Source organism: Helicoverpa armigera, chromosome 17 (genome assembly GCF_030705265.1).
Source record: "Helicoverpa armigera isolate CAAS_96S chromosome 17, ASM3070526v1, whole genome shotgun sequence".
NCBI classification, from domain to species: Eukaryota; Metazoa; Arthropoda; class Insecta; order Lepidoptera; family Noctuidae; genus Helicoverpa; species Helicoverpa armigera.
The window spans coordinates 8,370,199-8,386,157 of record NC_087136.1 but is presented as its reverse complement, the minus strand read 5'-3'; the positions used below and the strand labels follow the sequence as shown (position 1 = coordinate 8,386,157).

The 15,959-nt window shown below is 40.3% G+C and overlaps 2 protein-coding genes across 3 annotated transcripts; both read right to left on the bottom strand.

The window, feature by feature from the left end:
- Window positions 1-10: 10 nt before the first annotated feature.
- On the bottom strand, window positions 11-4,843 carry LOC110384304 (V-type proton ATPase subunit D 1). The gene is made up of 5 exons (XM_049846310.2): window positions 4,433-4,843; window positions 3,987-4,225; window positions 3,834-3,915; window positions 3,586-3,697; window positions 11-263 (listed from the first exon to the last, which is right to left on the bottom strand). The coding sequence occupies exons 1-5, from the start codon at window positions 4,697-4,699 to the stop codon at window positions 103-105; spliced, it is 861 nt and encodes a 286-aa protein (XP_049702267.1). The 5' UTR covers window positions 4,700-4,843; the 3' UTR covers window positions 11-102.
- A 2,464-nt stretch (window positions 4,844-7,307) lies between these two features.
- Window positions 7,308-14,962, bottom strand: LOC110384253 (mucin-2). 2 transcript variants are annotated; one of them, XM_064038838.1, is made up of 8 exons: window positions 14,774-14,962; window positions 13,765-14,697; window positions 13,448-13,549; window positions 13,039-13,110; window positions 12,499-12,605; window positions 11,738-11,796; window positions 9,183-9,270; window positions 7,308-8,855 (listed from the first exon to the last, which is right to left on the bottom strand). In XM_064038838.1, the coding sequence occupies exons 1-8, from the start codon at window positions 14,861-14,863 to the stop codon at window positions 7,460-7,462; spliced, it is 2,847 nt and encodes a 948-aa protein (XP_063894908.1). In that variant the 5' UTR covers window positions 14,864-14,962; the 3' UTR covers window positions 7,308-7,459. The 2 variants fall into 2 exon arrangements, with proteins under 2 accessions (XP_063894908.1, XP_063894909.1); XM_064038839.1 differs by lacking the exon at window positions 13,039-13,110.
- Between the last annotated feature and the right edge of the window lie 997 nt (window positions 14,963-15,959).

The window sequence follows — 15,959 nt, the reverse complement described above, 5'->3', positions numbered from 1 at the left end:
GAAAGCATACTTAAGTTTTCACATGATTTTATTAATAAATAACGGCACAACAAATAAAGCAAAGGTAACATGCTACTTAGAACATTACATGGTAATTAAGCCTTAAAACAAGAGGTCGTCGTCATCCCAATTGTGAGGATAACAAACAGGCTTGTAGTCTCCCGAGTCCGTGGTGACAGACATTGACGAGTTGCACGATAGGATACTCGAGAGGCATTCCACGGAGCGGCAGTGAGAGGGCAACATGACTGCAGAGGTGAGCTCTGAAAATTTAAATGATTTATGCACATGTAGGTAGGTATTTTAAAAGGTTCGTCTTCGAGTAGCTAAGACTAAAAACACTAAGGCCTAATTTCATCGGCAGCATAGGTAATCTAAGATTTCTTAAAACTAGGAAAAACGGACGTTTACTTTGTCGGTGAAAGCAAGAATATGCAACTTATTATTGTATGTACAACCTCTTTGGTTAGGTATGTACATAGCCGAAAAATTGATAGAAGTGTGTTAAAAAAAAAGACAATAAGGTGTAATGACAGTTGTTGTTGTAAAAAGCTTGTTACGTGTGAATTTATAAAACTAAATATATAATTGGACTCTCTTGAAGACTTTAAGACTTTTAGTATCCATTTGACGGCGGAGGGATTTTTATTCCACAAATTACGCATCTGCATTAGGTTACGGGCCAGCGGAAAATCTTTCCCGTCAATATGGAAAATTTTACTACTAAAATTCAAATTGGTCAGCTCAAAGGCAGTGAAAATTGGGCTACATGGAAGTATAAAGTTTCCATTATGTTGCGTGGCACAGAAGGCGCCATGGAGGCAGCAGAAGGAAAGCTTCGGAAGCCGATTTTAGGAACAGGCGATGGTGCAGTGATGGCCTATAACTCAGAGTTATTGAAGTATAGGAAGGCAGACAGCAACGCCCTGCTCATAATGACGAGTAACATGACCGAAGAGACGCTGATGAAAGTCATGAGGTTCGAGACAGCACGTGAAGTCTGGGAGGAACTTCATAGATTATTTGATGGACAGTCCGAAGATCGAGCATACACGTTATGCATGCAGTTTTTTAGCTACAAAAATAGTTCAGAGGATGTGTCGACAATGATGTCTAAACTGAAAAACATCTGGAACAATTTGAATGCCGAAATTTTGAAGACTGATCCGAATATGAAGTTACCAGATATGTTTTTGATTTGTAAAAATTTTGGATTCCCTCGATGAAAAATTTTTCAACTTCAAATCCAGCTGGATGCTGTTGAACAAACAGGAGAGGACCATAGACACACTAACAGCACAACTCTGTGGGTACGAGAGGGCACTAGGTGGTCACAAAGAAGAGACTGAAGAAGTGCTCGCCTCTACCTCTAAGCCGCAGCTAAAAGTAAAATCCAGAGACGAGAATTTGAGGTGTAGGTACTGTTCACAAAAGGGACACCGCATCAAGAACTGCAAGGAGTGGATCCAAGATGGCAGATCGAAGAAACCACCTTCACAGTCTACGTCGACGAAGCAGCAAGTGCAGAATATTACGTTAATGATATATACTTGCTCAGAGGATAAAGATGCAGAACATTGGTATGTGGACAATGGTGCCACAACTCACGTAACCAATAGGGAAGATATATTCATAAATTATGAGGACTTTGGATCGAACCACACCGTAACGACGGCAGACGGCACCGTAGTTCCTGCAAAAGGGAAAGGGTCTGTGGTGGTTGAAACAAATGTTAACGGCAAAATTATGAAGCTTACCCTAAGTGATGTCTGGTACGTGCCAAAACTAACGAAAAATCTGCTATCTATGCTAGCTGCACAGGACAAACTGCGAAACAGTACATTTATTTCCACAACTAAAGAGTGCAGATTGGAACTAAATGGTCAGGTTATTGCAGTAGGTAACAGGGAACATAATGGTGGACTGTATAAGTTACAGATGAAGACAGTTCTACCGAGTAAACCTGTACAAATTAATGCTGTTGATCCATCATGCTTACTCCAGCTATATCATGAGAGGTTTGGTCACCAGAACAAGAAGTACATTAAGGATCTTGTTAAGAGGGAACTGGGGATTAATCTAAATCTAGAGAGTGATATACAGTGCGAAGGATGCATCTATGGTAAAGCACAGCGACTGAAGTTTGGCAAGAGAGAACGAGCTAATATGCCTGGAGAGCTGGTACACGCTGATGTATGCGGACCATTCCCGGAGAGCTATGGCAAACATCTCTATTTTGTTCTTTTTAAAGATGATTACTCCGCGTTTCGTCACGTTTTCTTTATTCGCAACAAAAGTGAAGTAAAGGACAAGCTTAGTCAATTCTTAAAAGAAGCTAAAACGCTGGACATACAGTTAGAACATTATTGAGCGATAATGGTGGCGAGTTCGACAATAAAGCTGTTCGAGATATTCTTCACAAGCAGGGAATAATCCAGCGACTCACGATGCCATACACCCCTGAGCAAAATGGGTGCGCAGAACGAGAAAACAGGACTTTAGTAGAAACCGCTCGATCATACATGCACTCGGGACAGGAGTTTCCACAAGCCTTGTGGGCAGAGCTTATTAATACAGCTGCTTATGTTCTCAATCGCACTGGACCCACTAGAGAAGCAGGGAAAGTACCGTACGAGCTTTGGTATAAGAAGAAGCCTAAGATCTCTCACTTGCGTGTAATTGGTAGTGAATGTTACTTCCACATTCCTAAGCAGAAAAGGAAGAAGCTACAGAAGAAAGCTATTAAGGGCAGACTTATCGGATACGATAACGACGATGGGTATCGCATCTGGAATGGAAAAAAGACCGAAAGATCTAGAGATGTCATATTTAGTCCAAGCATCGAATTGAGAATCCCAACTGCATTGCCAAGTCTTCAAGAAGAAATGAATTTACCACAAATTAATGAACCAAGTAGCAGTGAGACAGAGGGAGATTTCGATCTGATAGACACAGAGGGAGTGATCTTATCGGAAGATGTTCCAATGCAGATAAGTTCACCAATAAGAGAGCCAGAAACTCGTGATAATGAGACTAATGAACGTGCTCTAGAGGGAGAGTATGATACAGCTACCAATGACGAGGCTGTATCAGGAGATCACGTTCATGATGCTTCAGAAGCAGATCAAGCAGATGAGTTCATTGACGCTCAAGAGGAGATAAGGGAACCTGAAGTTCACAGGTATAATTTGAGAGACAGGTCAACCCTTAGACCTCCTAAGCGGATGAAGGATTATATCTGCCTCATTGATTCTGATCAGTTTCCTGAGTCTTACGAAGAAGCCTTGGGAAGAGAAGACAGAAATGCGTTAGGCATCTGAATACTTCTCATCAATTAGGGAAAGTATTATTGTATGTACAACCTCTTTGGTTAGGTATGTACATAGCCGAAAAATTGATAGAAGTGTGTTAAAAAAAAAGACAATAAGGTGTAATGACAGTTGTTGTTGTAAAAAGCTTGTTACGTGTGAATTTATAAAACTAAATATATAATTGGACTCTCTTGAAGACTTTAAGACTTTTAGTATCCATTTGACGGCGGAGGGATTTTTATTCCACAAATTACGCATCTGCATTACAACTTACCACTGGCCTCTCCGGCACCGCCAATACTTTTGGCATGCCGCAAAGCCGCGCGCGCTTGACTTCTTATCTTCTTCGCTTTCACCATTTTCAAACGATGGAATTCTTCTCTCTCCTACATAACAAAACTAGATATTTTAAGGTAGGATTTGGGTAGCTCATATAGGATTTCATTATGATCATTGCTTGAGGGATACCTCAGGGAGCAATCCTCGGTCTACGCACAAAATATAAGCTAACGTCTAGCTTACCCTTTCATCCATTTCCATCATGATATAAGTTTCAGTATTACGCAACTTCGGCATGATAACCTTTTCAATACCATTTACCTTCCTGCGAACATTGCGGCAAAATGTTAAGGGTGGTTCTGATTGATGTTCGTTAGAGTAGTGATGGAATTATACCTTAGGGTGGACCTAATGGATTCATCCAAGAGAATGCAAGTATTTCGCAAAGAGGCGAATCTGACGAGTATTCGTACGGCTTCTCTGAAAGCCTTCTTAGCTTCACCGGTGCGGTGACCGCCGGCGCCGAGCCCAGCGTAACGAAGGGAGTCCCCGACGCCAGTTTCTTCAAGAGTTTGAAGGGAAACCGTGGAGACTCCTGATATGTTCTCGGGTATACGTTGAACTCGCACTTGAGCCTGTATCGATATATCAAGGGTAAAGCGGACTGAATGTATGATGGATGGAGCATTCGAGTTATGGGCTTTTCAGAAATGAACAAGATGAAAGATAAGAGCAGGATGGGTAAATGAACTGTAATGTGGCAATTACTTTAGTGTAGAAAGAGTGATTTTGGTCGATATTTCATCAATGTGCAAGATAACTTTATTCAGCTGAAAACTTACTTGGCCAATATTTTCAAGCACCAACGCGTTAGATTCTCCATTAGTAAACTTAATAGCAGCTAGAGAAATGTAAGCTTCTCTCAAGGTGTGGCCGAATATGGCCTGAGCAGAGGCTAATTCTGAGGCGGCCTGACGGCCTCTCATGCGTAGGGCTTCGGCCTTTCGCTTCAGGAGTTGGTAGCCGCGATTAACCTGCTCTTGTCTATGTTTTATTTCCTTCAACATGAAAAGCGATGCGGTCACCGGGTATCTGTTTTCAGTATTCATTATTTCAGTTGTAATTGAATCTTAGAGTAATATTTTCACGCAATATTTAACGTCAATCAGTTATGTCAAACATATTTATGGTTATGGATCAATCAAGAGGCTAATATGGAAAGATTACAAACTTTTTCGAAAAAGGAGCAGATTTGTGTGTGATTCACTGACCTCTATATTGTGTGATTATTCTTTTGATTCAAAAGAATAATCACACAATATAGAGGTCAGTCAAAAGTTTTGAATACCTACTAGCCAGAAATATAAAAAAATGTATAATTCTTATTAAACAAACTAGCTTCTGCCCGCGACTTCGTACGCGGATCCAGTCCCTTATGCCAACGACTACGGGGTCAGCAAAATCAAAGATCTGAGTCGTCTGATATTGAATTTTAAGGGCCCGTTGACTTGAAATCAACGGAATACGCATAACCATTAGAAACGTTCCATATAGGTATTTAATTTTTGTACTTCAACGGCAAAAGCACAGCAGACTAAATAAAACGCTGAGACCTGAAGCGCAATAGGCGTGATCATAGGAATAAAAGTAGTGATTCTAATTAGTCCGCATTTAAGTTGTGTGTGACAAAAATATTGCACGTATTATTACGTAAAAAAATTAAATATAACTAAGATGACTAAGTCGTGGTGACTTAGTGGAAGTCGTGGTGGTTTAGTGGGTAGAGAACCAATCTCTCAAGTATGAGCGTGTGACTTTGATTCCAGGTCTGGCAAGTACCTGCCAATGCTACTTTTCTAAGTTCGTATGTACTTTCTATGTATATTTTGGATACCAATGACCGTTATTTGGAGGGGATGTTAAACTGTAGGTTCCGGCTGTCATTGAATATTCTTGGCAGTCGTTGTGGGTAGTCTGAAGCCAGTAAGTCTGACCAGTTTTTGTTGTTGGGTTGAGCGGGTAACCGGGTTGTGGAGGTCAGATAGGCAGTCGCTCCTTGTAAAACACTGGCACTCAGTTGCATCGTGACTGGAAGTCGACCCTAACATAATTGGGACAAAGGCTCTTGAGATAATAACGACAATAATAATGAGATATAAGCACCGCAGGACATCTGAGGCTGATGACGGGGAGTAGCGACCCCGCGGGGCTATATACATATACCGAGTGCTCCAGGGAGAGTGTACTGTCTCCCATCTCCGGTCGGCCGGAGTGAACCATGACGGGGGTTTGCCGTCCAGAGTGGAGTCGCTAGAGCATGGTTAGTAGCCCGGTGCCCTCTCGGAGGGCAGGTGCGTCCTGGTAAGTGGCGACTGGGCCGGTGATGCTGGACCCACATGGAGCGCGTGATCTGCGTTTTAAGTCCGCCGAGGTATCCTCGCCCTTCAGCCGCTCTGACTACGACTTAATTTTTTTGATTCACCATACCTATTTTGTAACATTCATTTATATACATTTCAAGTGTAGTAGGGCTCTTGAAGTTCCACATCAGGTATTCCAGATCTCTGCGGGTTGTTCGAAAGAGATACCGCGGCCCTGGTACATAAAAGGCCTATGACGGAACACGACGATTTTAGTCAGTAAGAGTCTGACACTCCCTCACCGCTGCTAACCTACAGCGGGAGGGGTCATTTGATGATTTTACGTCGCTAAAAAAAAAAAAAAAAGGTATTCCAGATCTTCGATTTTTATACGTCAATAGAGTGTGCTTATCAGATTGAACAAATTTTGCTAAAACGTCATACCTTTATATGCTATTGTCTACCTGGGCTCCTGGAGTTCCACATCAGGTGTTTTAGATCTTCAATTTTTATAAGTCATTAGAGAGTGCTTGTCAGATTGAACAACTTTTGCTAAGACGTCATACCTTTATATGCTATAGTCTAGCTGGGCTTCTGGAGTTCCACATCAGGTGTTTTAGATCTTCAATTTTTGTAAGTCATTAGAGAGTGCTTATCAGATTGAACAACTTTTGCTAAGACGTCATACCTTTATATACTATAGTCTGGCTGGGCTCCTGGAGTTCCACATCAGGTGTTTTAGATCTTCAATTTTTGTAATTCAATAGAAAGTGCTTAACAGATTGAACAACTTTTTCTCAAACTTCATACCTTTATATGGTACAGAGTAGCTGAGCTCTTGGGGTTTCACATCAGGTGTTCCAGATCTTCAAATTTATTATCTCAACAGAAAATGCTCATCCCATGAAACAATTTTTGCCATGGCACCAATTTTGTATCCCTTATAGTTTTATTGGTCTGTTGGAGTTCTGCATCAGGTCTTCAAGTTTCGAAGATAAATTATAGCCTATATGTTGACCAGGTTTAATACCGATACAACAAAGAAAGAATCATTAAAATCCGTTCAGTAGTTCCGAAGATTAGCGTGTACAAACAAACAGACATACAGACATACAGACATACAGACATACAGACATACAGACAAACAGACAGATTTTTTTTTTTGGATTTGTGCTCCATTACTGTTTCTAAACCCCACCCAATTATTATTTTTTTAATGTATTCAATGTACAGACACACTTTTTTTACTGATTTATTATATGTATAGATGAAGTTAGTTAAATAAACAAATCACAATTTTTCAGTCACGGTTCCACATTAGAATACAAGAACAGTTCTAAATACAATAAAACAAAAATATAGGAAATACTTATTATTTCATCTAAATTCTAAAATATTTCTTTACATTTCATAAATGTATATTTATAAAGCAGTCTCTCTTATTACAAATTACTCTATATTCTATAGCTATCACTGGTCAAATTCAGTCCCAATAATACTTTCTAGGTCTCAGCTATCCGGCCAGTAGTTGTAGCTGCCCGAGGGGGGAGGCACGGGCATGGGCGGCCCGCTGGGCGGCGGCCCCGTGCCCGCGCTGTACGGCGAGCCCTGCGGCGACCCGTACCGCGGCCGGAACCACGGCCGGCTCGTGTACTGGTACTGGTTACTCGCGTAAGCTGCCAAGTTCTGCCCAGTCGCGTTTGGGTAAGGGTTCTGTGGCGTCTGGTTTGGAGCGAACGCCACGTTCGGCATATTCGGTAGATTTGCCGGAGGATACGACTGCGGCGCCGGTGTCGTCGACGGAGAGAAAGTCGTCTGCGAGTTCTGTGATGTTGGCGTACTTGGAGGTACATAAGTCTGGTTAGAATTCTGACTGGTCCCATTCGTAGGGTTGTAGGTGGGAGGAGGTTGTGTCGTGGTCGTCTGACTGACGTAAGCTGCGGTTTGGCTGCCATTAGATGAGCCGTATGTCGGCGTGCCGTTCTGATTGGCTGGCGTGAAGCCACTTGTCTGCGTCGACTGTCCATCTGACGTGAACGTCTGTTGGTTCTGAACTGTACCCGTCAATGAGTACCCGTTATCTTGTGATGATGACGTAATATAGTTGGTCTGGTTATTGGCTCCGTTTGTATCAGTTTCTGAAGTTGTAGACTGTCCGTTGCCATTATTTGTAGTGTTTTGGGCAGTCGGTATACTGTATTGCACTGTAGGATTTGTGGGCACAGTAATGGTGTTAGAGTTCCCTTGCATCATGTACTGCTGTGGCATGCCCGCGTATTGTGATGTCGGCGTTAGAAAAGAGTTCGGAACTATTTGGTGAACAGGCGGCTGTGTTCCAGGGATCCCTTGACCTGGGTTAGTCATAGGTGAGGACGGTGGGGCTTGCACAATAGGGATTGTTCCTAAGTTAGGGTTTAACTGATGTCCTGCTAAAGCTGCGTTTAATTGTTGGGCTGATAGCTGCGTGTTTAAGTTAATACCGGCGGGCATATACTGCGAGGTAGCTGGCATGTTCATGGGCATCAAAGGCACATTGTATTGTACCCCACCAGGCATTCCCAACTGGTTCGGCTGCATCACCGTCACATTCTGTCCTGGTTGCAGGACTTGTTGGAAACCTGGAGGTAATGCACTTTGCATCAGGTTGGGGTGGTTAGCTGGTATCATGTACACTTGGCTGTTCGGCTGGCCAAGCATTGTAGGAACTTGGCTGATATTCAAAGGGTTCTGTAACACAGTCATGCCTTGTGGCACGGTGATCATTTGGACGTTTTGAGCGGAATTCTGAATCTTGCTCAGGTCTTGCTTTTGTCCGTCTTTGCTTGTTTGGATCTGTATCGCGTTTCTATCGATCTGGCGTATGTACATTCCTGTACCATCTTGGCCTAATCCTGGCGATGAGACACTGTGGGAGAAGTTTGTATTATAATATAGGTACGTTTTTAATTGAGTGCAGAAGGAGGTTTCAAAATCAAGATTTTAGCATGTATTTAGAACTGGCTGTTCTCCGCAATTTCACACGCGTTCTAAGGCAATTAATTCTTCAAACCTGGACAAAAAGTAGCTTACGTCTCTCGTCGGCTTAGAAATTTTGGTGTGAAAGCCGGACGGACAGACTTACTTACACATGTATATTAATTAAAGATTTTAACTGTAGATTTTTTATATTGTTTAATATGTATAAGAATATCAGTTTAGTTTTATATTTTTATAACGATATGTGATATCTTACTTCGTCTGCTGCCCAGAAGACACTTGTATGATGGTTCCGTGCGCTGGATTGATTTTCATTCCCATACTCACGATGGTGTTGTCTTTAGCTGGGGAACAATGTAAATATGTACAAACAATTCTCTAGGTTACTTTTACGCCTTTGCTTGTTTACGCTTACTGCTAAAGTTGCTGATAGGTATAAGTTATTTAGCATTGAATTGCAGTTTCGTAAATTATGCATCGCGTTTTTGGAGTAACTGGTTCAACGGTCGGTTTCTGACTAGAAAATTGGAAGAGTATTTCTTTAAAAACTATTTATAAAACTTTATGGCCATAATGCACATTCTTTTAGAAACCGACCGATGATACCAATTTAACAAGTACGCATCGCATAGAAGAACTCCTGATCATCCAAATCTGAAAACGAATTGAACTATTGGACTACTACATTACGCACATAATAAATTCTGACGATCACTAATGCGAACTTTAGGTACGCAAATATAAATTACGCCAAATGCCGCTTACACTTCGCAAATACAGCATTCATTACGCAGGAGAAAGAAGAAGAAGCTATGCTTGGCAACATTTTATAAAAGGGATAAAGTTATTTGGAAGTCGATTCTTCGCTCCTTGCTCCTTTGAAGATATTCTGTAAACGAAAAAGTGATTTACGTTTTGTAGAGAAAACTTCTTTCGGCTTCCGGGCACCCTGTTCTGCTGACTACTTTTGGGAGATAGGGGACTTTCCATATTTTACGCAAAACAATTTTAAGTACTGGTTTTGCATTTGTGCATGACGCTTTCTATCGACCCTTCGCTCGTATTTTGTTTGTTCAGACGCATCATTTGGCTAAACGATAAAGCTCATAAAAATTCAAGTACGCAATGCTGACCTAAACTGCAGTACCGAAACGCCATTGCGAATCCCAAAAAGTAAACAGATTTACACAATAAGCGTAATTCTTAAACAGCTTAAAAAATCCTGTCCAAATAACGAAGCAAGGCAGCGACTGCTAATTACTGAATTATCTATCTTCTAAAATACGACTTCAGCAATCCAACATCTGCAAAATGGTGCAAACTCGCAAACAAAGCTCGTTACATATCTGGACTGGAAGCTCATCGCACGTATCTGGGGAAAGGCTAGTCAGATGATGACGCAGAAGCTAATCGAATAAATCTTGTACGGTTTGTAGCAGCATCGTTTTCGACGGGAACCTATGAAATTTGCACGGAAATAAAGCGATACGCCGCCGCGCCGTCCGAGTCCTGTCTCAAAATCGCAAAAAACCTATTTCAAGATGTAGAAGTTCTTTTATTCTCTTTTTCCTTTCGCAGGTATGCTGGAAGAGATTTCTTAAGAAATAAGCATTACCTTTGTAAATTCTTTCTTTCCTGTCATCTTTCTCTATTATGTGTGTGTACAAAAATTTGTAAAAATAAATAAGCAATGCTTTGGAAGGCATGACAAATGTAGATGTCATCAAGCTGTTCTTCGAATGGTTGACGACGCCATTTTACAGAGTGCTTTTCGACGGCCCTTGAAGACTGTTTTATATATCTAAACGCTGCTATTTGCTGGATTTAACGCTATCTATGTTCACGAATACATTAAAGTGACGAAATACTCCAAAAAGATGGACTGGAACTTTGAAGCTAACTCTTTTTAGCTCTTCCAACTTCAGCTTCTGGATTTCCAAGGCTCCGGGACTGTCGCCTTGATGCTGAACTTGCAAAACTTTCAGCGCTACGCAACGCTAAAGATTGTTGGTATAATTTACGCAAAACTTAATGGCCATCTATAACTAAATTGCGACCACATATCATGTATGTGCTTGTGGCTCATACCCCTCTCGCACCTCCGCCAACAATTGTTACCTAAAAAGTGTTTTCTGCGCAGAGGGTCGCGAACCAAAGATTGGAGAGAACTAAATTATCAAGCGCTCCCGCTTCCTAGACAAAGTCACATAAAAAACGATGGAGAAATATTGATTAGTTCGCAAAATGCTCCTACAATGTCACCAGGCAGTGGGGATACGCGGTCGCCTTAAAATTAACACAAGAATTCTCAACTAAAGCCTTAAAAATTAATTGTATGTAAGTAAAGCAGGTGCTGGTTACGTCACAAGATTTTTTACACAAGATGACTTGAACAGTTCAATGGTACCCGAATGGACTCCTTAAAAATCCTCGTTTAGGTGACTTCCCAAATCATAACAGATACCCTAAGCGCGATATACGCAGTTATAGGTAAGCTAATGCATGCGCAACTTTATGCTTCCTCCTCCCGTGTCATGAAGCCTGAATCTGAAATAATATTTCAACTACACGCCGATTTCTCTAATTTTTTTTTTTTTTTTACCTTTACGCTGACGCCCTATAATCCTTTTTACGCAACAAATCCGGTATTGATCCGGTATCGGTCAACGCCAATAGCTGTTAAAAAAAACTTTACGCTTATCTGCACCAAACGGTCTTACGCCTACTACTGACGTGTTACACACATGCTACATTCAAGTCATCTCATATAACAACAAATTTCAACAAAAACAGCAGTAATCTTCAATGTACCTGGTGCCGCGGTCCAGGTGCGCGAATCTCTCGTGGAGCTCTTGTCATTCACATGCGACCTGGAGCATCACATTGTTTCAATAACACACAGCAATTTGAATATAGAACAACAAACTGGCAGATAGACAACCTCCTTCGATAAAAGGCGGTAAAATGTATTCTTCTTTTGAATTCTTCTGTTTTTTTTTTTCTGTATGGAGTTTTTGAGATGTTCCTGAGTCCGTCTGGTCTGGAGTATGGTGGTTGCGTTTTGAAAATGTTTCATTATTATGTTGTCTTTTCAAAGTAATTATTACTTGTGACAAAAAGTAATTGGGCAAGATTTTGATTATTTTGAGGTGAATTGTGGACAAAATAATAATGAAACAAAAGAAGGAAAACCTTAAAAATACATTTGGTAGCTCTTTTCTTTTGTTTGCCAGTCTTCTTAGTGGATCTCCCCAATATGGAGTAAAGATTTAATTTTTTACTGAAAGATATTTTTTTTTAAAAGAAACGCCAATTGCGAGACCTTTCTGTAGATAAGCAAGTTACTTTTTGTTTTGTTTTCATATCAATGGAATTTCAGCAAAAATTCAAATCTTCATCACAGAAAATATACTTGCTGTAATGTATTATGAAAGAAGCAAAAATAATTGTGATTACTAAAATAAATAAACCAGGTAAAAGATCTACAGCAAATATATTTTCTAAATTTTTAAGGGCTCCTGCAAAAGAATAAAGATTAGTTTAAAATAAATACTTATTCTTCTAAGACTTACACAGCAGGAGCGATGGGTCTTAGCTGCAACTGGCTTGGAGTCCCATCGGACAACCTCTTTTGTCCTCGGGACTCCTGTCCAACACTCTTTGAAGGAGTAGATGTGTTCTGAAAAACGAAGTTACCTTTGAAACATGATAATAATGCAAGGTATGAAATAATAATGGGCGCGCAAGGGTAGAAGCAATTGTTATTTTATAAATAGGGAGAAATTGTGAAAATTAAATAAGCAAATGAGTTTGGCAGCAGCATAGCTAGACAGACATATGTATTTTAGTTATAAATTTATGGCTGCAGAACTTACACCAATATTATAATTGCTGTCTCATAGCTATGCAACTAGAAACGGTTAAAACATTAATGGAAGAAAACATATCGAACGGAACCAACCACAAAATGGATGAACGGAAAAGACAAAATCCAGGCTAAAGAATGACATCAAAAGAAATCTGCTAAAATAAACCCTAAACCAATACACATAAGGCTTGTGAGATTAAGCATCATATATTAGTATGTGCTAGTATTAAAACCTAATGCTCACTGAAATGATTTGTGGTGACGACGCTTGGCCGGTCGATATTATGTTTATCAAAGAACCACTGCTGGCTATCGGCTGTAGGGAAAATTCAAAACATTATACATGTTATGTTAACCCTGGGTTCCTAGTAGTAATTTTATAAGCTACTTAGGTGTTGTTACATATTGCCATACATTTGATGTTCCTCTTTTATTAATACTGCAATAACACTTTCATTTACAATACAACAATTTTTGTTAACTGTCTCAGTTTCACATTGCACCAATTACCCTTCAGTACATTCATCTTTTCAATTCTAAATTCTTAGATCAATTAGCTATTTTATAGTCAAAACTACAAAACTATAACTCTTTAAAAAACTCATAATAATTAATGCAAAGAAATAATTCAATTTACTAAAACTAAAGTTTACCTTTTGATTGAGCTGCATAAAGGTGCCAGTGGCTTGTAGCTGCTGTAGTTGTCCTGCTGTTAATGGCAAAGGAGTTTGTTGTAGACTGCCGGCCGGGGCTATCTGTCAACATTATTGATAACAGGGTTAGACGAGTATATAGCTACAGATTCCAGGCTTGAATAATGCTTGAATTCCAATTTGTGCTGTTACAAGTGCACTTGCATGCAATGAATTCATTATTGTTCACAATATTTACATTGTTTAGCACATTTTGCCTTCCTCAATATTATGTAAATGAACAATCAAGTTACTGAACAAAAAACCAAGGTACTTACAGACACAAACTGCTGTGGTTGAAAGTTAGTTAGTCCTTGCTGCCCAGATGCCAAGTCCTGCAACTGCTGATATGGAATCAACATTGTTTGGGAACCAGGGACCGTCCACTGCACAGTATCAGCCCCTTGTATGTGATATTTGATATCTTTGTCCCCTTTATCTGTGCTGTACAGAATCTTCTGACAAGAGTTGGTACTCTGAGCTGCACAAACAACCGGTGTAGACGTAGCTGTACTAACAGTTGTACTGTCTGACGTTGACAGACTTGCTTGAGGAAATGTCAACCCATTGGGCAAGATCATTGACATAGAAGATGGCACCCCACTTAACCGTAACTGTGTCACGTTCACCGGCTGCATACTAGATATATCCACAATCTGTGTACCAAAGTTTGGTTGTTGCAAACTCAATGTTTGGCCAAGAGGCAAAGATGTGAAGTTGGCATTGGAAACTTGCATGCCAGGTTGAACTATAGGTATTAGCTGCCCATTCTCCTGGTTCAGCACATACTGCTGCTGTGGTTGTAGTAGTTGCAACATTGTGGGTTGTCGGACTGTCATGAGAGGAGCTGTCGCGGGTGCTACACTCACTACGGGTGGGATGACTGACGGGTGCGCGGTGGACGTTAATGTAGGAGGCGTCGAGAGCGCCGCCGTCACGACAGGTGGAGGCACGGGAGGAGGCGCGCTAGTCGTTGTTAGTGTCGGAGGAGGTACATTTAGCGCTGGCGGCGGCCCCCCGGCCTGGGCCGCACTCCATTGGGCCAACTCAGCCCTTATAGTCTCTATTAAGTTCTGTGCGAGCGACCTGGCACCTGCCAAGGCTTCCGATCGCGTATGATGCAGAGCCAAATGCAATGGCTCAATTTTATCGCCTTTTAACACAGCTACGACACCCGTTTCGGACCGAATATATTCTAAGTTAGTCCCATTCTGAAACAAAATAGATTAAATTGTTTTTTTATGTCGTTTTAAACGCGGAAATTAAGTTAAAAGAAACAAAACTTACAGGTCCTAAAATGCGTCCTTTGATATCAAATGCGGCCGGCGCATTATCCAGACCAATGTAAACCTTATCTATAAGACCACCGGACATCATTTATGATAACTTTATAAGGTATTTTATTACATTTATGTGATTTTAACGAAAAGCATCTTTCTTCCACAGAATGGAGAAAAAGCGCTTTTGACATAAACGCTTTTCGTTCGAAAATACCAAACCTGAGTCCAAAAAAAAGTTGTAGTTTACAAATGGTTGTTTGCCTATTGTATCAATTTTAAAAGAAATAAAATCTGTTACTTAAAACATAGTAAAAGGTAGCTAAAATTATATTCTACTGATATAGCTAATAATTGAAAAAGTTGAAAAAAGATACCTTAGCCACACGCGTTTTTGAACGTTTAAATGTTATTCTCTGCCTACTTACCGAAATAGTGAAAACGATTCTTTTCATACAAACGCTACAAAATACCTCTAAAATTATAGATTTACTTCTTTCATTTAACTATAGAAAGTAAACTAAATGAATGATTAGATATGATTTCATTTATAATTCATTATTCTAGTATGTTGAGAAAAGTCTACTGATTGAGAATATCAACACGCTAAAGCAAAAGCGCGGGTAAATTCTATTTTTTTTTTTTTCTTAAAGAAAGCGGGAAGTTTGGTTTTTCAAAACGTTCGTGTGCGTACACTGCGTACCTAGCGTTTTACCGTATTTTAGTGGTTTATACCGTAATAGTGGTGGAAATTCTGTGGCCACTTCCCCTATACCAAGCCTATATTAAATCCTAGGCCTAATGATTTTTAGTTGAGCTCGGAATTTTAAGAGAGCTAGCTAGGTACCCAAATACTGTGCAACCGTGCGACAACAAACAAATTGTATGTTCGAGCTCATTCTCAAGCGATGATGTCGCGCTCAGCCAAATCGAGTGTAGACGCGCGGTTTGATTACATGAATATCCGCTCACGTGTAACCGTTAGGAGAACGGTGAAAGTAACAAGGTGTATTGCAGGGCAAATAGGCTGTACTTAGGTACAGGTGCAGGAGTAAATAAAAATGCAACAAAATTAAATTTGCATATGTAATATCAATTTATATTACTACAAAACATGATATGCTGTCTCTATATTGTTAAATACATGAAAAAATATTACCTCTGATTACAACATGAGTTAATGTGTACAATTTTAT

Bases quoted from the DNA above. Each gene is read 5' to 3' on its own strand.
- LOC110384304 (XM_049846310.2), bottom strand. From the start codon at position 4,699: ATGAATACTGAAAACAGATACCCGGTGACCGCATCGCTTTTCATGTTG. The intron at 3,698-3,833 runs GTAAGCTAGACG...TTTGTTATGTAG, and splicing joins TGATGGAAATGGATGAAAGG to GAGAGAGAAGAATTCCATCG. The intron at 264-3,585 runs GTAAGTTGTAAT...TTAAATTTTCAG, and splicing joins CGGTGCCGGAGAGGCCAGTG to AGCTCACCTCTGCAGTCATG.
- LOC110384253 (XM_064038838.1), bottom strand. From the start codon at position 14,863: ATGATGTCCGGTGGTCTTATAGATAAGGTTTACATTGGTCTGGATAAT. The intron at 14,698-14,773 runs GTAAGTTTTGTT...ATTTTGTTTCAG, and splicing joins AAGGACGCATTTTAGGACCT to AATGGGACTAACTTAGAATA. The intron at 8,856-9,182 runs GTAAGATATCAC...CTTCTCCCACAG, and splicing joins TCTTCTGGGCAGCAGACGAA to TGTCTCATCGCCAGGATTAG.